Genomic DNA, 20,783 nt, shown 5'->3' with positions numbered 1-20,783 from the left:
CTACCTGTTAGCATTAAATTTCCTTGCGTCTCCTGGCATTCTTTTGCCTATATAAACAACCACTTCATATCAGCCTTCACATCAACTCTTTTATCACAAACTCACCTTCATTCTCTTTATATCAAAAACACCATGGATCAGAACTTGGAACCAGATTAGCAATTAGAGGATGATGTTGAAGCCTCCATTGCTACTCATACTGTTGTTTTATCAGAAGATACTGATTCTGTAAGTTCTGATGCTGCAAATGCTGGAGATACTGGTGATGCTGCTCCAAATGCAGATACTGATGAAGCAGGTCCTTCAGGACATGCACCTCAACAAACTGTTCTTAAATCTGAACTTGTTAAGAAGTTTGTTACAAGAGAAGCACCAGTGCCTTGGAGTGAAACTCCTGCAGGACAGGAGTGGACTAAGGAATGGAACTCAGTTACCTGTGCTCCGACTGCACAGCATCTGGATGAGCACTTGACAAAAGCTGATGAGATGTTAAATACTGATGATTTCAACACAGCTTAGAGTCACTGCATTGAGTACTAAACATTTACAAGGTCTCCATTCAACTACTCATGCAGAGTTACATCACTTACGGGAAGAATTAATGAAGCAAGAACAAGTTCAGAAGATTGATAAGAAAAAATTCTTCCAACCTACCTTTGACAGAGTTGCTTATATTGATAAGACTCAAGAGCCACAACAAGCTCAGATTGATGATATTCAGAAAAATCAAGCTTCTCAGCAATCTCAACTTAATGAAATCCAAGCCTCAGTGGAATTTCTTGTCTCTCTTCTCTTACCTGCTGAGGCCAAAAAGGGGGAGAAAGTAATTAAGTCCAAATGCAAAACTGATAAGACACTGAAGGGGAAGGATGATGAAAAGGATGATCAAGGAAACCCTGGAATGGGTAGAGGTCATAGTCAAGGTAGAGGTCTCTCATCAAGAAAAGCTGAAATCACAAGTCACAGGACAAGTTCTGATACTGGAAAAAGAATTAGTTCTGCTACTGGTAAAAGGATAAGTTCTGATGAACTTTTAGATCTTGATGAAGAAATGTCAAGACAGTTATTTCTTCAGGAAAATCCAGGAATGGACTTGGAGAGTTTAATGGAAGAAGAAGCCAGACTTAAATCGGAAAAAGTCAAGTCTAAATCTGAAGCTTCTGGTAAAAAGACACTTCCAAAACTCAAAGGCATTGTGATAAAAGAAAGGACAAATACTGAAGCAACAATGGCTAAATCACAACCGCAGATAGATCCAAGATCCAAGGGTAAAGAAAAAGTTGGTGAACCTATCAAGGTTTATGTGCCTCCTGTGAATGAAGAAATTACTGATGAAAAGGATGATCTTGCTCTGACTTCAAGAAAAGTTTTTAAGACAACCTCTGACATAGCTCAAGTTGTTCAGAGTCAAGAGACAATAAGTTCTGATATTTTGAAGAAGCAAGTAACCTCTGACATAGCTCAAGTTAACTTGATATCAGAAGATAAATCAAAGAAACTCCTACCAGGATTAACTAAAGCAAAACAGACTCAACCTTTGAAGACTGCTGCAAGTGGTTTTGAAGCAAGAGTGGTTACTGGAAAGGAAGCAAGAGATAAAACTGGATTGGGAAGTGCTGATGAAAGAAGAATACAGAACACTACCAATGATCCGACTTCCTTGAGTGAACCAGGTATTGGAGCAACTCCTGAGAGATTGAATCAACTGGAATCTGTACAAATGGTTTACCATACCTACTTGAAAGAACACATCTTGTTGTACTTCATGACAGATGGTAGGGTTTATCATATAAGGCAAAATGCCATTCCATTGAAGTATTTTGAAGAACTGGAGCATGTATTATTCTTACTTCAAGTGAATGACAGATTAACAGAAAGTGCTGCAAACTATTTGAAGGATCAGATTCAGAGACAGAAAAGGCTTTATTCTATTAAGTCTGACAACACATATCTTCCAAAGTACAGAGATCACAAGGGTGATATAGTTGAAATGAAGTCCAACACTGCTAAGATTATAACTACATTTCTGGGTTACAGGGCTGTGGAATTCAATCTTGAGTCTGACAAGGCATATTTGATCAGACTGGATCAGGATATAAGAAAAGCTAAGATTAATGATCTCAGGGCTGCAATCTTTCAAATTGGTGAAGATACTGCAGAACTTAAAGATGCTAAAAGGAGGATGATTGATGAACTCAAATATGCTGAGAGATGTTTGTTGAAGAACTATCTCAGAACAACTCCTGACATTAGAGAGATCAGAAGATGAAGCCAAGTCAAGATCTACAACTGCTTAAATTCTGATATTTGTACAGACTGAAGTTATTATCAGAAGTTAAAGATTGGTAAAGCTTTAAGGACTGTAAGTTGTAGTTATCTAGCCTAATTCTCATGCATTTGTACTTAATGTTTTTGATATCATCAAATATCTGTTAAACTTGTATATTATGCTAATTTACAAGTTGGGGGAGATTGTTAGATATATTTGATAATGTCATGGCTAATATGATTTATGTTTAGTTTTCAGATCTTACTTAAACAGGATAAATCAGTACTTACTGGAAGTCAGGACTTAAGGATATCAGTACTTATATTATCAGGAGATAATCATCAGAAGATGGATATCAGAACTTAAGTACCGAAAGACGTTCAGATAAGGACAGCAGTTGATTAAAGGAAAGAAGATCGAGATAAACATAAGAAAAGATATGCATGAAGAAGGAATTCTATGAAGAATAGAATACTTGGAAGAAAAGATATCTAATTGATATATTTTAGGAAGCAGAATTATATTCCATATCAATTAGCAATTATCTTGTAACTGTGTAGTATATAAACACAGACATAGGGTTTACACTATAAGTGTTATTATATTCGAGAAGATTATTCATTGTAACCCTAGCAGCTCTCGTGATATTTGTTCATCACTGAGAGGTAACAGTTCCATACTGTAACAGAGGTTATTGTTTCAATAAAGTTTGTTTTCTGTTACTTGAGTTATTAAAGTTCGATATGATTGTACTATACACTGTATTCACCCCCTCTACAGTGTGTGTGTGACCTAACAATTACTGTTACATACTTTTGTTCGAAATCGATTTGATTGTATAAACACTATATTCAACCCCCTTCTATAGTGTTGTGTGACCTAAAAATATAAATTTACCATTCCAGCATCTTTCATATCATCATGACTAGATTTATTGAAACAACTTGCCAAATCATCCATCCCCTCATCACATATGGCATTATGCAAAGCCTCTCTTGCAACTTCAAGAATTTTATCATCAATATTGTCATGTTCTACTACTGACAATTCTGAACGCGACAGAATATTACATAATGTTGCAACTTCAACTTCAGCTCCTGGCACATGTGAAATAACTGAAACAACATCTTCTTTAGCTTCATCTGCAACTACTGACAACTCTGCAACAATAGAATCAACATTTTTCGCAACTTGTTCAGATTTGCTTCCATTTTTATCAACAGCCTCCACATCATTTGCAACTTCCCCTGCAACATTAACTCCATCTACATAGCTAATAGGAGCACCCGGATTAACTTTTGCTTCTGAGAACCTATTATCAAACTTTGTCATCTCCAATTCAATTTCATTCAACGTATTGAAGACATTTCATCCACAACACCACCTTCAACCCCAACACCAATGGAAATGTCAGCAATTTTATCGTCACGTGAAACTTCATTTCTGTCATTCGTTATATGTTCGACCTTATCACATTTCTCAAAAAAAGAACCATCAATTTTTCCACTACTTGCTCGAACAGCTTCATTATCTGAAACCTAGTTTTTAAATTTCAAATGTAAATTAAATTTTATTCCAATCTACAAATAACAAAAAAATAAAGTAAAAACTAATAAATAAAGTGTCAACCTCATTTTGAGCATTAACTCCATCTACAGGGATATCAATTTTTTCAGCTGGAGTATCTTTAGCACCAGCATCATTATCAACAGGAACCTGTAGGAAAAAGAAAAAATACAATAAATAATAAATTTAAAATAAACGAACTATAAGTAACAATTAATCTACAATAACAACTTAAAACTAACAAATAATAACCTCATTCTGAATATTAACTTCTGACATACAAGGATCATTATCTTCATCAATAGAATCTTGATCACAGTATCATCATCTACCCAAACCTGTAAATTACAAATATATATAGTCACATATTAAATTAAATATGCACCTATATTACAATAATTGAATAGTAAAATGCAACTAAATATGCAAATAAAAAATGTCTACATACCTTACTCAATAAAAGAGCACGGAGCTTTAAAATTTGAGAATCAAAGTATGAGCATTGTTCAGCAACAATAACTTTAACTTGATCAACTTCAGAATACAATTTCTTATGACTAGCCTCAAGTCTTTTTAGCTGCTTTTCCATTTTCTTCACAGATTTATCTGATGAAGAAGAAACAGGATTCACAGGTCTTGCAACAGGTTGTACAAAATCGTCATCAGAAATGTTAGCAGCAGTTGCATTCAAGCTAACATGAACATCAGTTTGCACAACTAAATTATGCAAATGCACAATGATTCATAGAGTTAAACACAGCATTAGTATCTTATGTCAAAAATAACAACAAAATCACAAATCAGAGAAAGATCATATAACCATGCAACTAAAATAACATAATCAACACCAACCAAACATACAAGCCTAAACAACAACTAAAACCGGATCTAAAACAAAAAAAAAAGGTAAAATATATATTACAAAGAAAGGGAGAAATAGAGAGGGAGAGAGAGACTTACAAATCCAACGGAGCGAGTAACAAAAACGGAGAGAGATCAAAAATTGAATAGAAAAAGAAGAAAGAGATGAAGAAAATGGAGAAGAAACAACATAGATACAAAAGTGGGTGTAAAAGAAGTGGGCTCGGTTATTGCAAGTATAGTTGCAAATTAAATGCTGAACTTTTTAAAATAACGATAATTTTGCAATAATTAAGACAGAGGGTATTTTTGCAAATAAATAAATACTTTTTGGTATTTTCAATAAATTCTCAAAATTGTATTCATGTTTAAAATGTTTATTTTCTCGAAAGTCAATGAATTTTTTTTGGAAGCCGATATTTATTTTCTTTTACATGACTACAACAACTGTAAACACCTAGCGGTAATATAGTTTTTTCAAGATTAGTTTTAAAATAGTTATAATCTTTATTGCAATATGACATGAAAAAGTAAATTTTAGTATTAAAAATTGAAAAGTTTAATGTTGCTATATATAATAAGATAAACTCATTTATGGTGGTATAATATAAATTCTATTTATTAAAATTTTAATTAAGATCTGATTCTTTTTTTTTTGTCAGGAATTAAGATCTGATTCTATATATATATAAGTCGGTGAATCCAATTATTATGTTCTATTTATAAATAAATTGAATTCAAGTACAATACGAACAAGTTCAATTATAGAATTTATGAACTTGTTGGATTATTTGTGAACTTATACCGTTCATTAAACACGTAAATATAATTGGTGAACAGATTATCTGATATAAATTGTGCACATGCACTTTAATTTCAAACTTTAAGCTATTTTTCATTTTCCTATATACAAACACATTTTTAACTTAAAAGTCAAAAATCCAGCCAAAGGGGCTCTTATTTCCTCCATGACAAGTAGTGAACTCAAATTTCCTGTTTCATATTTATAGCTTTCGGCAATGATGAGCTTGCTTGGAAGACGTTTATAAGTCAGCTTATAAGTTAATAATTTATCGATAATGATTTATCGACCCAATTTATAAGTCATTAATACGATTTATCGATTCAATTTATAAATTAAATTTATAACTTATAAATTGATAATTGCATGTTGGTAATAACAGACTTTTTTTAAGCTTATTTTAATTTTTCATTTTTTATGAACTTCAGTTTTAAAATATATGTTTTTAAATGTTAATCTAATTTAAACTTCGCAAATTAAGATAATTTTATTTTAAAAATTATTCAATATAGTTTATTTAATTAAAAAAATTTCTAACTTATAATTAAAATTATCTAAATACTTTTATAATTTATATGTATTTATCTACTTACAACTTACAAAACACAACTTATAAGACAGTTTTTTATTTTAAGTCATAATTATTTATTTTAAGATTTTCCGGTCACCATATTTCAAATTATGGTAGCAGAGGAGAACCCAAAAGTGGGAGCAATTTAAACTCTAGTTCAAGATGTAGTCTACAAAGAGTCGAGTATGGTTGTAGCATCTTCATTTATCTATCTCCCTGATGATGCATGCTTCTTAAGCAAAGCCATGAGTTCCGTTCGACAATTTCCTCTGTAAAGCTGTTACTAAAATATAGAGCAAAACCTGTTTGCTATATGAAAAGCAGAAACTTCTGATGAACTAAATGGCCTACAACTTTATAATTTGATTACAAATGTTCCTTTAATGGATAATTATTAGGTATAATTTGCTGATCAGCACTAAATTGAGGATCACAAATTCTGTTGCGGCTTTGTTTGATATCAAGTTGACTCGATGCTTTTAACCAATTTCTTGGCCTGCCACAAGAAAATAAGGAAGCATGTGTCAAAAGCCAACAAAATACAGCCTATATAACCTGGAATCTAATTTTAGTCAGAAGAGTGTACTTAGGGTCACATCCAAAACACTTAACTAATAGAATTAACATAGTAACATGGCAGTCTAAGAGAACGACTTGGGATCCTAGTATAGTGGTATAAAATCCATAATTTTATTTTTATTTATTTATTAAATATTAGATATCAATTCGTTTAGATAAATATTTATTTAGAAATTCTGGAAACTTTTTGTGTAAGTTATTTGACTTGGGAAAAGATTTGTTATTTATGGAAAGAAGTGTGAGAAATAAAATAGAAAATCGAAATCTTTTTATTTTAGTTATTTGTGTATGTCAAATATTTTATTTTTGAAATTTACTTTGAATTGTAAATTATTAGAAGGAAATTGTATTATATCCTAATTAAAATTAGGGTTGTGTGTTTGTGTGCCGATATAAGAACCAAACATAACAAACAAGTGTACAGGCGCACCAAACCAGAGGTACGTCTCATTTTAATGCTCATGCATATCAGTGCTTTTAATTGTTAACTAAATTATTAGTATTTGTTGTTTTCGTGCTACACATTGATAGTCATCACTGATTTTGAGGTTTATAAAGTACATGTTGATAATTGTTTTATCCTGCTCTCCATTAATTTATTTGTTATTTGATTTGTTTTCTTGTATTGAAATTCTAATCAGGAAATTGGATTAAATTTGTCTTTATCATATGATTTACTTTATACAAATTTGCATGATTTTGATGATGGCTATGAGGTGATCTTTATGCTCCAATCACGTAAATTAGTTAGTTTTGATTATTAAAGTGGTTGTCTTAAGTAACTTATTTAATATTACTAAAATAGTTTAAGATGATGAATTAGTAGAATTAATATTATTTTCTTGAATAAGTGATTTATATTTTTAAGTTAATTAGATACAATAAGTACTTTTAAGTTAGTATTATGATTAACATATTTTGTAAGAACTTTTGACTTACTTTTAATTTTCAGAAAAGATTTTTCAATTCTGTTTTTGATTTTGTATAAGATATAAGAACTTTGATTTCAAAATTATAAGATATAAGTATTTGTGAATTTTAGAACCCAGTCTCTACGTTTTCGAACCCGTTCGTAATTTACGTTATAGTTCCGGAACTAGTCTTAGATACCCTTAGTAGGCGCACAAGTGTGCAACTTTAGATGGCGCGTAATTATTGAACTTTAGATGCCGACCAGTGGCAAAGTGTGGTATAAAGAATAAGAATAAAAATTAGATGCCGGGTACTGGCAAAGTGTGGCCGTAGATCAAGACTGTGGTGTTTATATGAATTATTGTTTCGTTCTGTTTTATTTTGGTCTGATCTGTTATAAAATCTGCTCTATTCTGTTTTAAATTCTGAATTTTAAAATATAAAATTTTGGGTTAGATCTATTTTTAGAAAATATTTTACAAAATTATTATTGTTTTGAAAAAAATCGTTTCATTAAAACACCCATTGTTTTTCTGTTTAAGAGTTAGTTAATTTGTACTTGCTGAGGTGTGTAGCTCATCCCTTTTCTCTATTTCAGGTTGGAAAGCTCTGGATTTGAATAAGGATGTGAACTTCGTGAATTTTCGTGCTATTTAGTTTGAATTAGACTTTCGTACCATAAGAATGAATTTGATTATCTGTTAGACATTTATTTATCAAATTTGTGGAGCTGCGTCTCATATTTTATGATTTTGATTTAATAAGATTGATCTTTGCTTTGAGTTTAGTGGATATTTTATTTATCAAATAAAGAATCTATTTTATTTAAGATTTGTATTAGAATTAATAGTCCGAGAAGTGCGGGCTGTTACAGTTGGTATCAAGAGCAAACTGTCCTTCGGAGTGTATTAAGTATGGGACTAGTACATTTCCTAGGATGTGATCATGTGGACTATCGTATAGGTTTTAGGAAATTATTTTGGATTTAGGCATTTGTCTGTGTGATTATTTGATATGTTTGACTTTGTGCTTTTTGATCATTGACTATAAGTGTAGAAATTGTTTTGTGTGTTTTAGAAAAGATGGATGGGGAGAACGGTAACAACCAGAACAACGAAAATCAGAACAACAATGGCAATTAGGGCAACAATGATGAAGGAGGAAACGTCTTTGACCAGCTGGCTGAAACTCTAGTTGTACTTGTGAATCAACAACTGAAGCCCAACATTGTCTCTCAGTTCAAGCGTTTAAACCCGCCAACTTTTGACGGAACAACTGATCCAGCAGTAGTCGAGATGTGGATCCAAGAGATGGAAAAAGCTTTCGGACTTCTTGGGAGCAATGAGCAGCAGAAGGTGACCTTAGCTGTGTACCAATTGCAAGGAAGCGCTTACGACTGGTGGCTCATGGAGAAGAGGAAGAACGAGACGGCAAATCTTGAAAAAAATCCTGAACCGTACACTTGGGCAAAGTTCAGGAAGGCTTTGGAGGACAAATACTTTTCTAGAACAGTTCGTTTGTAGAAAGAGAGGGACTTCATTCGGCTTCAGTAAGGTGGAAGAACCGTAATTGAATACGAAGCAGAATTTGCAAAGCTTTCGAAGTACGCGTCGACCTTAGTAGCAGATGAGGGCACTCGAGCACGAAGATTGGAAGAGGGACTTCGAAGCAACATCAGGAACTCTGTGGCGTCGTTTGAACTTCAGACGTACGAGGCTGTGCTCAACAAGGCTTTAGTGATCGAGAGAGGCTTGGCAAAATCTGATAAGACAACTGGCAGCTGGAATAAGAGGCGGTTCACTCAAAATAACGGGCAATCTTTTCAAGGGGGACCACTCAAGAAACCACATGTGTACGATAACATTGGAGGTCAAGGTGATCGAGAGAGGTGTTCGAGGTGCGGCAAGAATCATCCCGACAAAGTCTGCCATTGGAATACAGGTGCTCGTTTTCATTGCGGAGAAGTAGAACACAAGATTTCGAATTGCCCGCACAACCCGCCACCACCACCAAGGAAGGAAGCAGATAATAAGAGGGGCGTTGGACGTGTGTTTCAGCTCACAGGAAATGACAACTATCGCAATTAAGGTATGATTTTTTTTTTATGACTTATTTAATTCAATTTATTTATTTTTTTGAATTTGGGGACCAAATTCTTTTAAGGAGGAAAGAATGTAAAATCCATAATTTTATTTTTATTTATTTATTAAATATTAGATATCAATTCGTTTAGATAAATATTTATTTAGAACATTCTGGAAACTTTTTGTGTAAGTTATTTGACTTGGGAAAAAATTTGTTATTTATGGAAAGAAGTGTGAGAAATAAATTAAAAAATCGAAATCTTTTTATTTTAGTTATTTGTGTATGTCAAATATTTTATTTTTGAAATTTACTTGGAGAGGTTGTAAATTATTAGAAGGAAATTGTATTATATCCTAATTAAAATTAGGATTGTGTGTTTGTGTGCCTATATAAGAACCGAACATAACAAACAATAGGTGTACAGGCGCACCAAACCAGAGGTACGTCTCATTTTAATGCTCATGCATATCCGTGCTTTTAATTGTTAACTAAATTATTATTTGTTGTTTTCGTGCTACACACTGATTTTGAGGTTTATAAAGTACATGTTGATAATTGTTTTATTTCTGCTCTCCATTAATTTATTTGTTATTTAATTTGTTTTCTTGTATTGAAATTCTAATCAGGAAATTGGATTAAATTTGTCTTTATCATATGATTTAGTTTATACAAATTTTGCATGATTTTGATGATGGCTATGAGGTGATCTTTATGCTCCAATCACGTAAATTAGTTAGTTTTGATTATTAAAGTGGTTGTCTTAAGTAATTTATTTAATATTACTAAAATAGTTTAAGATAATGAATTAGTAGAATTAATATTATTTTCTTGAATAAGTGATTTAGATTTTAAGCTAATTAGATACCATGTGTACTTTTAAGTTAGTATAATGATTAACATGTTTTGCAATAATGCCATGCTAGTTGATTTTGTTGCATGTTTTTATTGTTAAATTATATTATGTTTAGGTACATTTGTAGTGTTTTGTATGTCAATTTAAAATAATATTTTTGAAATTATGTATATATATAATTAAAGAAAAAAAAAATCGGTTTAAATAAATTTAAATATTGTACATGCACTAATCTAACCTAAATAATAGATTAGTGGTTAGGGTTTTCAACATGTGTACATTAGCTCATTTTCTTGAAACCATGCATGCCTAATATTTACAGGGAAGTAGTATAGAAAAATATTTTACATGTTAAAATTAGAAATTGTGGTGAGCACCTACTTGGTTTTTGGTTCGGTCTGGTTGCATGCATGTGATGGAAGGCCCATTTCTATACATTGTTTGATTATAATTTGTGTTCGATTTTTCAAATAATTCTAAGTGACATGTAATATTTTTTATGTTCGATGTAGTATCTTCTGATCATTTAAGTTGATATTTGTTTAGTTTTGTATCCGGACTTTTATTTGATTTAAAGTGGGTATCAGTTTGTAATGTATATATAGAATTTGTTTATAGTAAATAATTAATTGTGTTGTGCTTATAAATTGTTAGGATTTGTTCATGTTATTAATTTTTGGATTTTAAGTGTCGACTTTGAGATAAGTACTTTTGACTTACTTTTAATTTTCAGAAAAGATATTTCAATTCTGTTTTTGATTTCATATAAGATATAAGAACTTTGATTTCAAAATTATAAGATATAAGTATTTGTGAATTTTAAAACCCAGTCTCAACGTTTTTGAACCTGTTCGTAATTTACGCTATAGTTCCGGAACAAGCCTTAGATACCCTTAGTAGGCGCACAAGTGTGCAACTTTAGATACCTGTTAAGAGCGCATAATTATTGAACTTTAGATGCCGACCACTGGTAAAGTGTGATATAAACAATAAGAATAAGAATTAGATGCCGGTTACTGGCAAAATATGGCCGTAGATCAAGACTGTGGTGTTTATATGAATTATCGTTTCGTTCTATTTTATTTTGTTCTGATCTGTTATAAAATCTGCTCTGTTCTGTTTTAAATTCTGAATTTTAAAATATAAAATTTTGGGTTAGATCTATTTTTAGAAAATATTTTACAAAATTATTATTGTTTTGAGAAAAATCGTTTCATTAAAACACCCATTGTTTTTCTGTTTAAGAGTTAGTCAATTTGTACTTGCTGAGCTGTGTGTTGAGCTGTGTAGCTCATCCATTTTCTCTATTTCAGGTTGGTAAGCTCTGGATTTGAATAAGGATGTGAACTTCGTGGATTTTCGTGCTATTTAGTTTGAATTAGACTTTCGTACCATAAGAATGAATTTGATTATCTGTTAGACATTTATTTATCGAATTTGTGGAGCTGCGTCTCATATTTTATGATTTTGATTTAATAAGATTGATCTTTGCTTTGAGTTTAGTGGATTTTTTATTTATCAAATAAAGAATCTATTTTATTTAAGATTTGTATTAGAATTAATAGTCCGGGAAGTGCCGGCTGTTACAAGTGGTCAAGATAATTATTGGGTCTGTAAGGGAGGACTTTGAAACCAGTAGGAGGAGATTATGGGGATACAACATTACAACTTACAAGATACATAAAATGCTCTGATCAAGATCGAAAGTAATACCTGTTCCAGTGTCAAAAACATGATCACATTCCAAGATCCAAGACGTCCAAAATTCGGGATGAAGCCCTTATAGAATGCGAAAGGTCCCTGTATATATCATGAGATATTTGGTTTAGTATCTCCGGAAGATGCTCTATGTATTATTTAATGCAAGACTTGCTAACCAAGTTTGACTAAGCAGAGAATAATGACATGCCCTTTGCATTATGTTCACAAGCGGGGGTTGTGAATGGTTTTATAAAACATGTTACAGCCGCAGAAAGGTTAAAAAGATTTCACTAAATTGGGTACAGTCATTCTTAATTATCATATACTACAAAAAGAAGATGTCACATATAATTTTGGCCCTGATGATTGCTTATAAAAAATTAGCCAAAATTGTTCCTGCAAAAAAATGGTGGAGCTGTTCTGGGTTTTTAAACAGACATGTCCCACATGTTTGAGAGATATATTTGCAACCCACCCCCAATTCAAGACTTCTAGATTATCTGTCAGGTGCTTATTGTTTAAAAGATGATGATGCAAAATAAAACTAAAATCAGTGACAAACAATAGGCTTACATCATTCTTCAAAGTCTTAACAAAACAATCAAGTGTGTTTTTGTATGCGGTGGAATCTCCCATCATTCTTGATTTAACCTGCAAATGTAACCTGTTGAGTCATCCACTGCTTACAGAAATTTGAGTTGAAGTTCAAAACCAACAGCCAAATTATTTCTTAAATGGCAAGCATATACTAGAACTCAAATATTTAATACTGGAAAACACCTTATCACGCATGAAAGTATGCCACTCAAATGCTACCTACCACTGTAAGGCCTAGCAAGACTTTTTTTCAATAAGAACCTTGATAAAAATACGCAAGATCATTTATGAGATTATTGAGCTCATAAATCGGTAAATATCGTGAGCCAAATAATCGTATATATAGCCCCAGAACGTACAAAAACACAAACGGAGAGGAATCATCATATCAACATACACTGATACATTTGTTTATGTCTAAGAATACCATAAACATATAGGCAAACGATTCCAAAGTTTAACATTAAGCAGATATTTAGAGCCTTCATTCTGGGAAAAGACATCAGTACTTTTTTTTTTGTTGCTAAACAGTACTTCTAATTATAAATACTAATTCATTTATTTTTGCTAAATATAAATACTAAAATTTGAGGTAAAAGGATGAAGAAATAGGGAACTAGCTTATAATAACTAAATTACAAGGCAACACAAAGCGCCATCCTCACTTCTCTATTTACTTATAACTATAAATTATCATTAAAATGTAATCAGTGCACCTTATATCTCAATGATCTAAAAGCACCCTAAAATGGTGTAGCTTCGAACACCTGATCCTGGTGCTTCTAAATCTGTTCGGAATCTACCTACAACAAGGAGGAAGTTATTACTTCATTTAAGTTCATGTAACATTTATCTTCGACCAAATGAAACTGAATGGTAAATGCTATCTAGACCAGTGTAGGCAGGCATCAAAGATAGCCATGGTTTTACAGTGTACTAAAACCACTCCACTTGTCAGTGAGTTTCCACACTTAAAGAGGCTTCACTGCCATCTTTATTGTACATGTCAAGCATAAACCGAGCCAAAGATATATGTGGGAGCACCAGTTACATAATTTTCGAGGGGTACCAAAGGTCAATTCGGAAAAGCCTCGGTAAAACCGAGGTGTAAAGAGTGAAACCCATCATTGTGCCCGAAATATCTAAAAAAAATTCACATATCCATGGATATATAAAAATTTAAATATTACCCTAAAATTGATTGCTAGACTAAATTATTTTTTTGGAAATTGATACTATTTCTCTTTTTTTAGTCTTTCCATATTCCTTTTTGCAGGAGAAGTGATTATCCCTGTGAACTAATGAGAAACAAGAATGTATGTAAGATGAATAATTTAGAAGTAATTTTTCCGAAAACAGTGAGGCGATTAGAAACAAGACATCTTAAGCAGGGAAGAGGAAGATTGAACTATAGCATTGGCAGAAGTAGGTGATTAGCCAATTATAACCTTATCTACAGAAAAAAACTGAAGGAGTGAGATTATGAGAGGATCACTGTAAGTTAATAAAGAAAAAAAGCTGCGAGTATTGTGGACTAATGAATCAGATAACAACTCGTGATGTCCTAGCTCAACCACCGGAAAAAATAAAATAAGAGAAGGAAAGAAGAGTACTCTGTACTCCTTCATATACTCTGTTCAGGATTCGCGCAACAGTTTTCTATTCCCAGAAAAGGAAATTACGTCAACATTTTAGCAGCTAGAAGGAGTTCACAACTAAAAGGCTAAACATTTTCCTTTATATTAGGTTGGATTCTTTCCATATTTACAATTAAGTACTGATGGTTAGTGATTAATGTGTGGGATGGGATTCTTTTTTAAATAAAATAAATTAGAGGATTGCACCTCATTTCACAAAAGCGCTCGATGTGCTTCTAGCACCCCGTGCCTCAGGCTCAAGGTCAGGGGCATGCCTTATTGATGTCGCTGGAACGAAGTGCAAAACCCTCCCCTCGCCACTCCCCATGTACCTTTGATGACACTGTGTGAGAAGAGTTGTGTACTCCTAACTGGCTTTAATGGGAAGGGTTGTTTTTGTCATTAATCGGTATCAATGACCTCACGACCACCAAAAACTTGGTGGGGTTTTTGCATTATAATGGATTAGTTAAATGCTTCACCATGCTGAAAATATATTACCATATTCAGCAATTTTATTACATATATAAATGACAAAATCTAATAGACTTTTTTCACTCTATATATAAATATCCCTTCCCGTGATAACAGTTTTTTATTGGTCAGAATAGTCCAGGATGAAAATTGCAGCATTTTGTGAATCATAGCATTTCTGACCTTAAAGCAATAAACACAGTTGAATGCATAAAAGACACTTACTGCAGAAAAGCCCGAAAACATTCAGGAATACTAATGCGAATAACATTCATTAAACACGGAGACTCTAGCTAGACGTACAACTTATTCCTTTGTTGACAAATTTAGTGATAGGTAGACAACACTGTATTTATTAGCAGAAATATCTTGCAATAAAAAGATCATTAAATTCAGCACAAATAAGTTACCACGTCAACCGGGGAGCCAACGCAGACTGCAACAAAACCTGCTCCCAGTCCAGATAATATATGCGTAACAACATTGTCAGTAAACCCTGGGATCTTCAAAATTGTCTGTACGAAAAGATAGTTAGAAGTCCAATACATTTCAGATGGTAACGAATGAAGAGCTTATGTGAAGTTTAGTATTTATTCTGGGACTTGCCTGCTTCACTTGATCATAACTAGCTAACTCAGCTGCATTTATGATAGCATTTCGTGCTACGTTGGGCCCAAGTCCAGTCCATAAAGCACGTACTCCTTCCTAAATTATTAATTCACTGTGAGAAATGATACATAGTGACAGCTGGTTTGTAATTTATGTGGGCGGAAGATTGTATTTTAACCTGTTTCGCTATTGTGGAGTAAGCATTCAGTGCTCCACTATACCTCCTTGGAACACCAGGTGCCAGTTTCCCTTCAGCTTGAAGTCGGACTTTCACAAGATCAGTTGGATTTGCCACCGCAATAGCAAGGGCACCTGTTTTATTTGATACCATATATAATTGATACAACACAAACTCCACAATACAGAGATTATTCTACATTGAAAATCTGATTTTTTTTATCGGGACAATATGATAACGGCGGGGAAGGTGATGAACTGTAATAAAATGATAGGTGATAACCTTATAGGTTGCATACATTTCTTATACTTGTGCTAACAGCTTTTATAAGAATAAAGTCTGTATCCTCACCAGTTGTTAGCCCAGCTAGTATTTTTTTGGTTAAAGGAACATCCCCAACAAAATTTTCACCCACGTACAGATTCTTCACCTGTTCCATATATAGATAATGCAATTAAATAGTGACCGTTAGAGCAAAAAACAACAACATAATATACTGTGGTAGAAAATAAATAAATAACATACAGGTTCATACAATCCAATTCTCAACCCTCCAAACAAGCATTGACGATGTAATCCAGGTACAATGCCTTTCCAGAGGGCAGATAGGCCTTCTTCCCTGGCAATTGTGCCAACTGTACCCAACATGCCATTATACTTAGGTAGAACTACTCCATCACCCGCAAGAGCTTTCTTTTGTAGTTGAAGCCTAACCTTAGCAGTGTCCAAGGGAATCGTGCAGATCTGCACACACTTTTTTTTCTGATTACCAGCACTAATATACATAACTAGTGACGCTTCCGACATTGAATATCATAATAACTGATAATTTCACCTCAACTATCACTAGTAACAAAAGGTGCAAAATTAATAGCAACTATCATTATAACAGAACTTGGAAAAAATAGAGGATTTAATATATCAGTAAAATCCACTAAAAATTTGAAACATCCTGGATATGTAAACATTAACCTCTTCTTTAACTACATACCATACATATATAACAAATGGGTCAATTTTTTTTTTTTTTTATTACAGTGTGTATCAGCGAATATTCTTATTGCAACTACAGCCAAATAATAGATCTAGTCAATTCAAAAATCTTTATCAGCTAACACTATGTAGGTCAACTAAAGACAAACATACACAAGAATTCTAAAAATAAAAACACTGTAGAACTAAATTTTTAAACCAAAAGCACATAAATTTCATCAATCTACTAATGGATCAAAATCGAAATTCAGGCAAAAATAAAAAAATTGAAATGAGGCTGAAAAGTGGAACAGTAAAATCAAGAAACTTACAAATGAAATGCAATTGACATGGTTACATTTACACAAACAAGCTAGTCTTGTTATAACTAAGAAAAACAAGGATCTAGTACAAAATTTAAGTTTGTTGGGAATATTTATATATAAAGAGGAGGTTAATGATCTTTGAAAAGTACCTCAGCAAAACAAGCAGCAAAAGCACTACTAGCAAAAGTCCCAGGTAATGATATGTCTGATTTTGAGTTGCCACCGCCCACCATCTTCAAAAACACAAAGGATTTATGATCAGGGGTTTATTTATTTGGTTGTGTATTAATGTAATATAATTGTTGTATGTTTAAGTAAGAGACGTCATAGAATAATGCAGACAGGCTATGTGTGTGTATAGTTTTGAAGTGTGCGTGTAATATTGAGGATAAACAGAGTGGCGGGGGATTCTTGGGAAAAGCAAAGTGCAAAGTGAGTAGGAGTCGTCATCTGAGTGTATGTGCATTATATTATTCCATTTCCTTCATGGGCTTACATTATTAGATTGTCATGCTTAATTGCTTATGCCTTGTTTTTTGCTTACATAATCTGTCCTACCTCCTAACCTCTCTTCCTCCTGCTGTCTTTGGTGGATTTAGCTGTGATATACATGTGCATTTAATTTTTGATCAATTATAATTAGCAAAATAGAGACTTTGATTATTGTATACGGATTCAATTTTCTAATTAATTACACGCACACATCAGGGTTCGAATTCGAGTAAGTGTAATATTAGGAATAAGATAATAGGCTTACTAAAAGAATATGTGTAAGTAGTATTAGTATGGTAAGAGTATTTGAGTCTTTTAGCAGGTCAAGTGGGGCTGTAGTATAAATACTCAATTAGTTATAATTTGAATTCAGTTTATGATATGATAACAGAAAATGGAAATCCTTTTCCACCAATTCTCTTTCTCTCTCTAAAACTCTCTCTCTAAATTGTTTCTTCCTCTGCAATCTATCTCAATCTCTGATTTCTATCTCTAATTCTCTGCTTCTTTTATTATTCTATCTTCTATCTGGCATATTAATCACACAAAAACACATTCAATTTAGTTGTCAATTTCTGGATTCTGTTTTAGCAACTTACAGTTCCTAACAGATTTGGTATCAGAGCTTCCTAATTCGATCAGCCACTGCTTCTATCTTGTTGTGCAATCAAAACCGAGTCGAGCGAGCTAAAGATCATGGAAATCGCAAGTATAATGAAGGAGTTAGGGTTTCTGCACACCAGGTGTTTGATCTCTGGTATCTACTAAATAGATATGTTAATTACTGTTGTTTTACAGTTGTTTACACTTAGTTTTCCTAGATCTAGTGTAATTGATTGCTATTAGTTGAGAAAATAACAAAAATAGACAGCTATCAGTGTATACTCGAACTGTGCTCTCATATTGCAAATCTAGTATGTAGCTTGTGTGATAGTTAAGCTACAAGTATTGTGTTGTTATGGAGGAGAGAATAATTGAAGGATGCGTTGTAGAAGGAGCCTGGACACTGAGACTTCACATCAAGGTTCATTGAGAATGTTTCAACAAGAGATACAAGGCCAACTAATGAGAAATGATGACAAAATGAGCAAGTTACAAGAGCAGATTGAATTGTTGGTGTTAGGCATGAAAGGCATAAGTAATAATGCTAATTTCACTGAAGATTATGAAGACGAGTACATAGAAGAAGATGATGACTTATTCAAAACTCACAGAGGCAAAGGTATGTTAAGGAATCCCATACATGCTGCCTGGGAACGGGACAAGGTGTATTCTCATGACATCAAACTAGAGATTGGGACTTATGAGGATAAACTGATGCGTAGAACCTATGTCAATGATCAACAAAGCTTGAAGCACTTGAAACTCAGTTTTCCAGTCTTCAAAGAAGGGAGTGACACTGGGGAGTGGCTGAGAGCTTGTGAAGAATATTTCACAATCTATGAGGTCAGTGACAGAAGAAGAGCTGCCATAGCTGCAATGCACTTGACTGGAGTTCCTAGGTCATGGTATAAGTCTAATATGTTGGGACAGGAGCAAGTAAGTTGGAGACAATTCTGTGAAGCTTTTTTAGCCAGATTTGGAGAAATTGACACAGAGCTAGTATTTGAAAAGTTCAAGAGATTATAGCAAGTAACTACAGTGGCAGCCTATTATGATGAGTTTGAGAGATGCAGGGGCCAAATTTTGAAGAAAATTCCAGTACTCACGACTGAGTATTTTTTAGAAAATTTTGTGGGGGGATTACAGGGTGAGATTAAAGGAATGATAAGACTTTTGGAGCCTAAGTCACTGGAACAAGCTCTTAAGTTGGCGAGGTACTATGAACAAAACTTGAGTAATACTCCTAGAAAGAATTTCAGTTATGGAGGCAGCAAAAACATTGGAGCATCTCAGGTGATTGTTAAGGAATCAGGGATACTCCAATAATTACTACCGGAGCTAAGTCTTTACTAACTCAGCCTAAAGTCACTGAAGCTATACAATCCAAACCAAGCCCCTTGACTTTTTCACAGAGAGAAGAGAGGAGGCAAAAGGGATTTTTTTTTATTGTGATGAGAAATTCACCAAGGGGCATGAATGTAAAAAACCTCAAACATTTCTAATGGTGGCTGAGGATGCAGAAGTGGGTGGCTATGATGGAGATCCAATCTATGATGAAGCTCCAGGGGAAGATAAGGAGGAATGGAAAGAAAATGAGTTGATTCTGGCAGCCTTAGGGCTTACACCAGCATCTCAGTACCAACCCCTACAGTTCAAAGGATGTTACAATAACAAAGCACTAAGAATTTTGGTAGATGGAGGTAGCTCATGTAACCTCATTAGCACTGCGTGTTTTCAGGATGGAGATTTAGTACTGGAAAAGCAAGTTGTTATGTAAATTAAGCTTCCTAATGGAACTAATCTAATTAGTGACACTAAGTGCAAGGAGTTCAAGTGGAGTTGGGGACATACGGAGTTTGTTGCTGAAGTGTGGATGGTGGAACTGCAAGACTGTGATATCATTCTAGGAATTCAATGGTTGTCAGACTTGGGAAATATCAGCTGTAATTACAGTAATAGAAGCATGCAATTTAATTGGAAGGGTAAGGAAGTGAAGCTGACAAAAGATACCACTTTAAAGTTGGAGAGCCAATGTAACTCCTTAACTACCATAGTACCTTTATGGATGGAGCAATTAATTGAGAGCTACGAGGGAGATTAGGATGTTAAGGACTTGATCACCATGGAAGTAGTGATTACCATGGGACCGAAACAGTATTATATGAGCAATGGGTTGCTGAAATACAAAGGAAAATGGGTGGTTGGAAATCATGGGGAGTTAAGGGAACAGATCTTCACAGAACTCCATTGTAATAGAATTGGAGGCCATTCAGGAAATAGGGCAACATACAAAAGGATCAGTGAATATATTTATTGGAGTACCATGAGACAAGACATTGGAACTTGGGTGAGGGCTTGTCCTACTTGTCAGCAGGTCAAATCTGAACGTATTCATAGCCCTGGATTGCTCAAACCACTCCCTATTCCTAGTGAACCTTGGAGAGATGTTGTTATGGACTTCATCACTGGGTTACCAAAGTCTAAAGGTTTTGAAGTCATCTGGGTAGTGGTGGACAGATTCAGTAGGTATGCACACTTTCTAGCCCTAACCCACCCTATTTCAGCTAAAGGATTGGCTCACATCTTTTTTGAAAATGTGTACAAGTTGCATGGCCTTCTAGAATCGATAGTCAGTGACAGGGATAACTTATTTTTGAGTGAATTCTGGCAAATACTCTTCAAAATTTATAGTACAA

General features: G+C 33.6%; 2 protein-coding genes across 2 annotated transcripts; both read right to left on the bottom strand.

Annotated features, from left to right (window-relative positions):
- Nucleotides 1-3,221: 3,221 nt before the first annotated feature.
- On the bottom strand, nt 3,222-4,602 carry LOC141705946 (uncharacterized). Its single transcript, XM_074508804.1, has 4 exons — nt 4,284-4,602; nt 4,088-4,173; nt 3,899-3,985; nt 3,222-3,807 (listed from the first exon to the last, which is right to left on the bottom strand). The coding sequence occupies exons 2-4, from the start codon at nt 4,112-4,114 to the stop codon at nt 3,619-3,621; spliced, it is 303 nt and encodes a 100-aa protein (XP_074364905.1). The 5' UTR covers nt 4,115-4,173; nt 4,284-4,602; the 3' UTR covers nt 3,222-3,618.
- A 1,506-nt stretch (nt 4,603-6,108) lies between these two features.
- Nucleotides 6,109-17,497, bottom strand: LOC141707440 (mitochondrial uncoupling protein 1). Its single transcript, XM_074510604.1, has 9 exons — nt 17,142-17,497; nt 16,220-16,438; nt 16,046-16,124; nt 15,695-15,828; nt 15,514-15,612; nt 15,318-15,422; nt 12,773-12,850; nt 12,212-12,298; nt 6,109-6,565 (listed from the first exon to the last, which is right to left on the bottom strand). Exons 1-9 carry the CDS (start codon nt 17,223-17,225, stop codon nt 6,530-6,532), a joined length of 921 nt encoding a protein of 306 aa, XP_074366705.1. The 5' UTR covers nt 17,226-17,497; the 3' UTR covers nt 6,109-6,529.
- Nucleotides 17,498-20,783: the final 3,286 nt, after the last annotated feature.

This window comes from Apium graveolens, chromosome 2, assembly GCF_009905375.1.
Source record: "Apium graveolens cultivar Ventura chromosome 2, ASM990537v1, whole genome shotgun sequence".
NCBI lineage: Eukaryota > Viridiplantae > Streptophyta > Magnoliopsida > Apiales > Apiaceae > Apium > Apium graveolens.
Note: the sequence above shows the minus strand (reverse complement) of the source record. Positions and strands in the feature narration are given on the sequence as shown.

Bases quoted from the DNA above. Each gene is read 5' to 3' on its own strand.
- LOC141705946 (XM_074508804.1), bottom strand. From the start codon at position 4,114: ATGTCAGAAGTTAATATTCAGAATGAG. The intron at 3,986-4,087 runs GTTATTATTTGT...TTTTTCCTACAG, and splicing joins AAGTTAATATTCAGAATGAG to GTTCCTGTTGATAATGATGC. The intron at 3,808-3,898 runs GTTGACACTTTA...TTTAAAAACTAG, and splicing joins GAGTTAATGCTCAAAATGAG to GTTTCAGATAATGAAGCTGT.
- LOC141707440 (XM_074510604.1), bottom strand. From the start codon at position 17,225: ATGGTGGGCGGTGGCAACTCAAAATCAGACATATCATTACCTGGGACT. The intron at 16,125-16,219 runs GTATGTTATTTA...TATATGGAACAG, and splicing joins GAATTGGATTGTATGAACCT to GTGAAGAATCTGTACGTGGG. The intron at 6,566-12,211 runs GTATTACTTTCG...TTCTTGTGGCAG, and splicing joins TGTTTTTGACACTGGAACAG to GCCAAGAAATTGGTTAAAAG.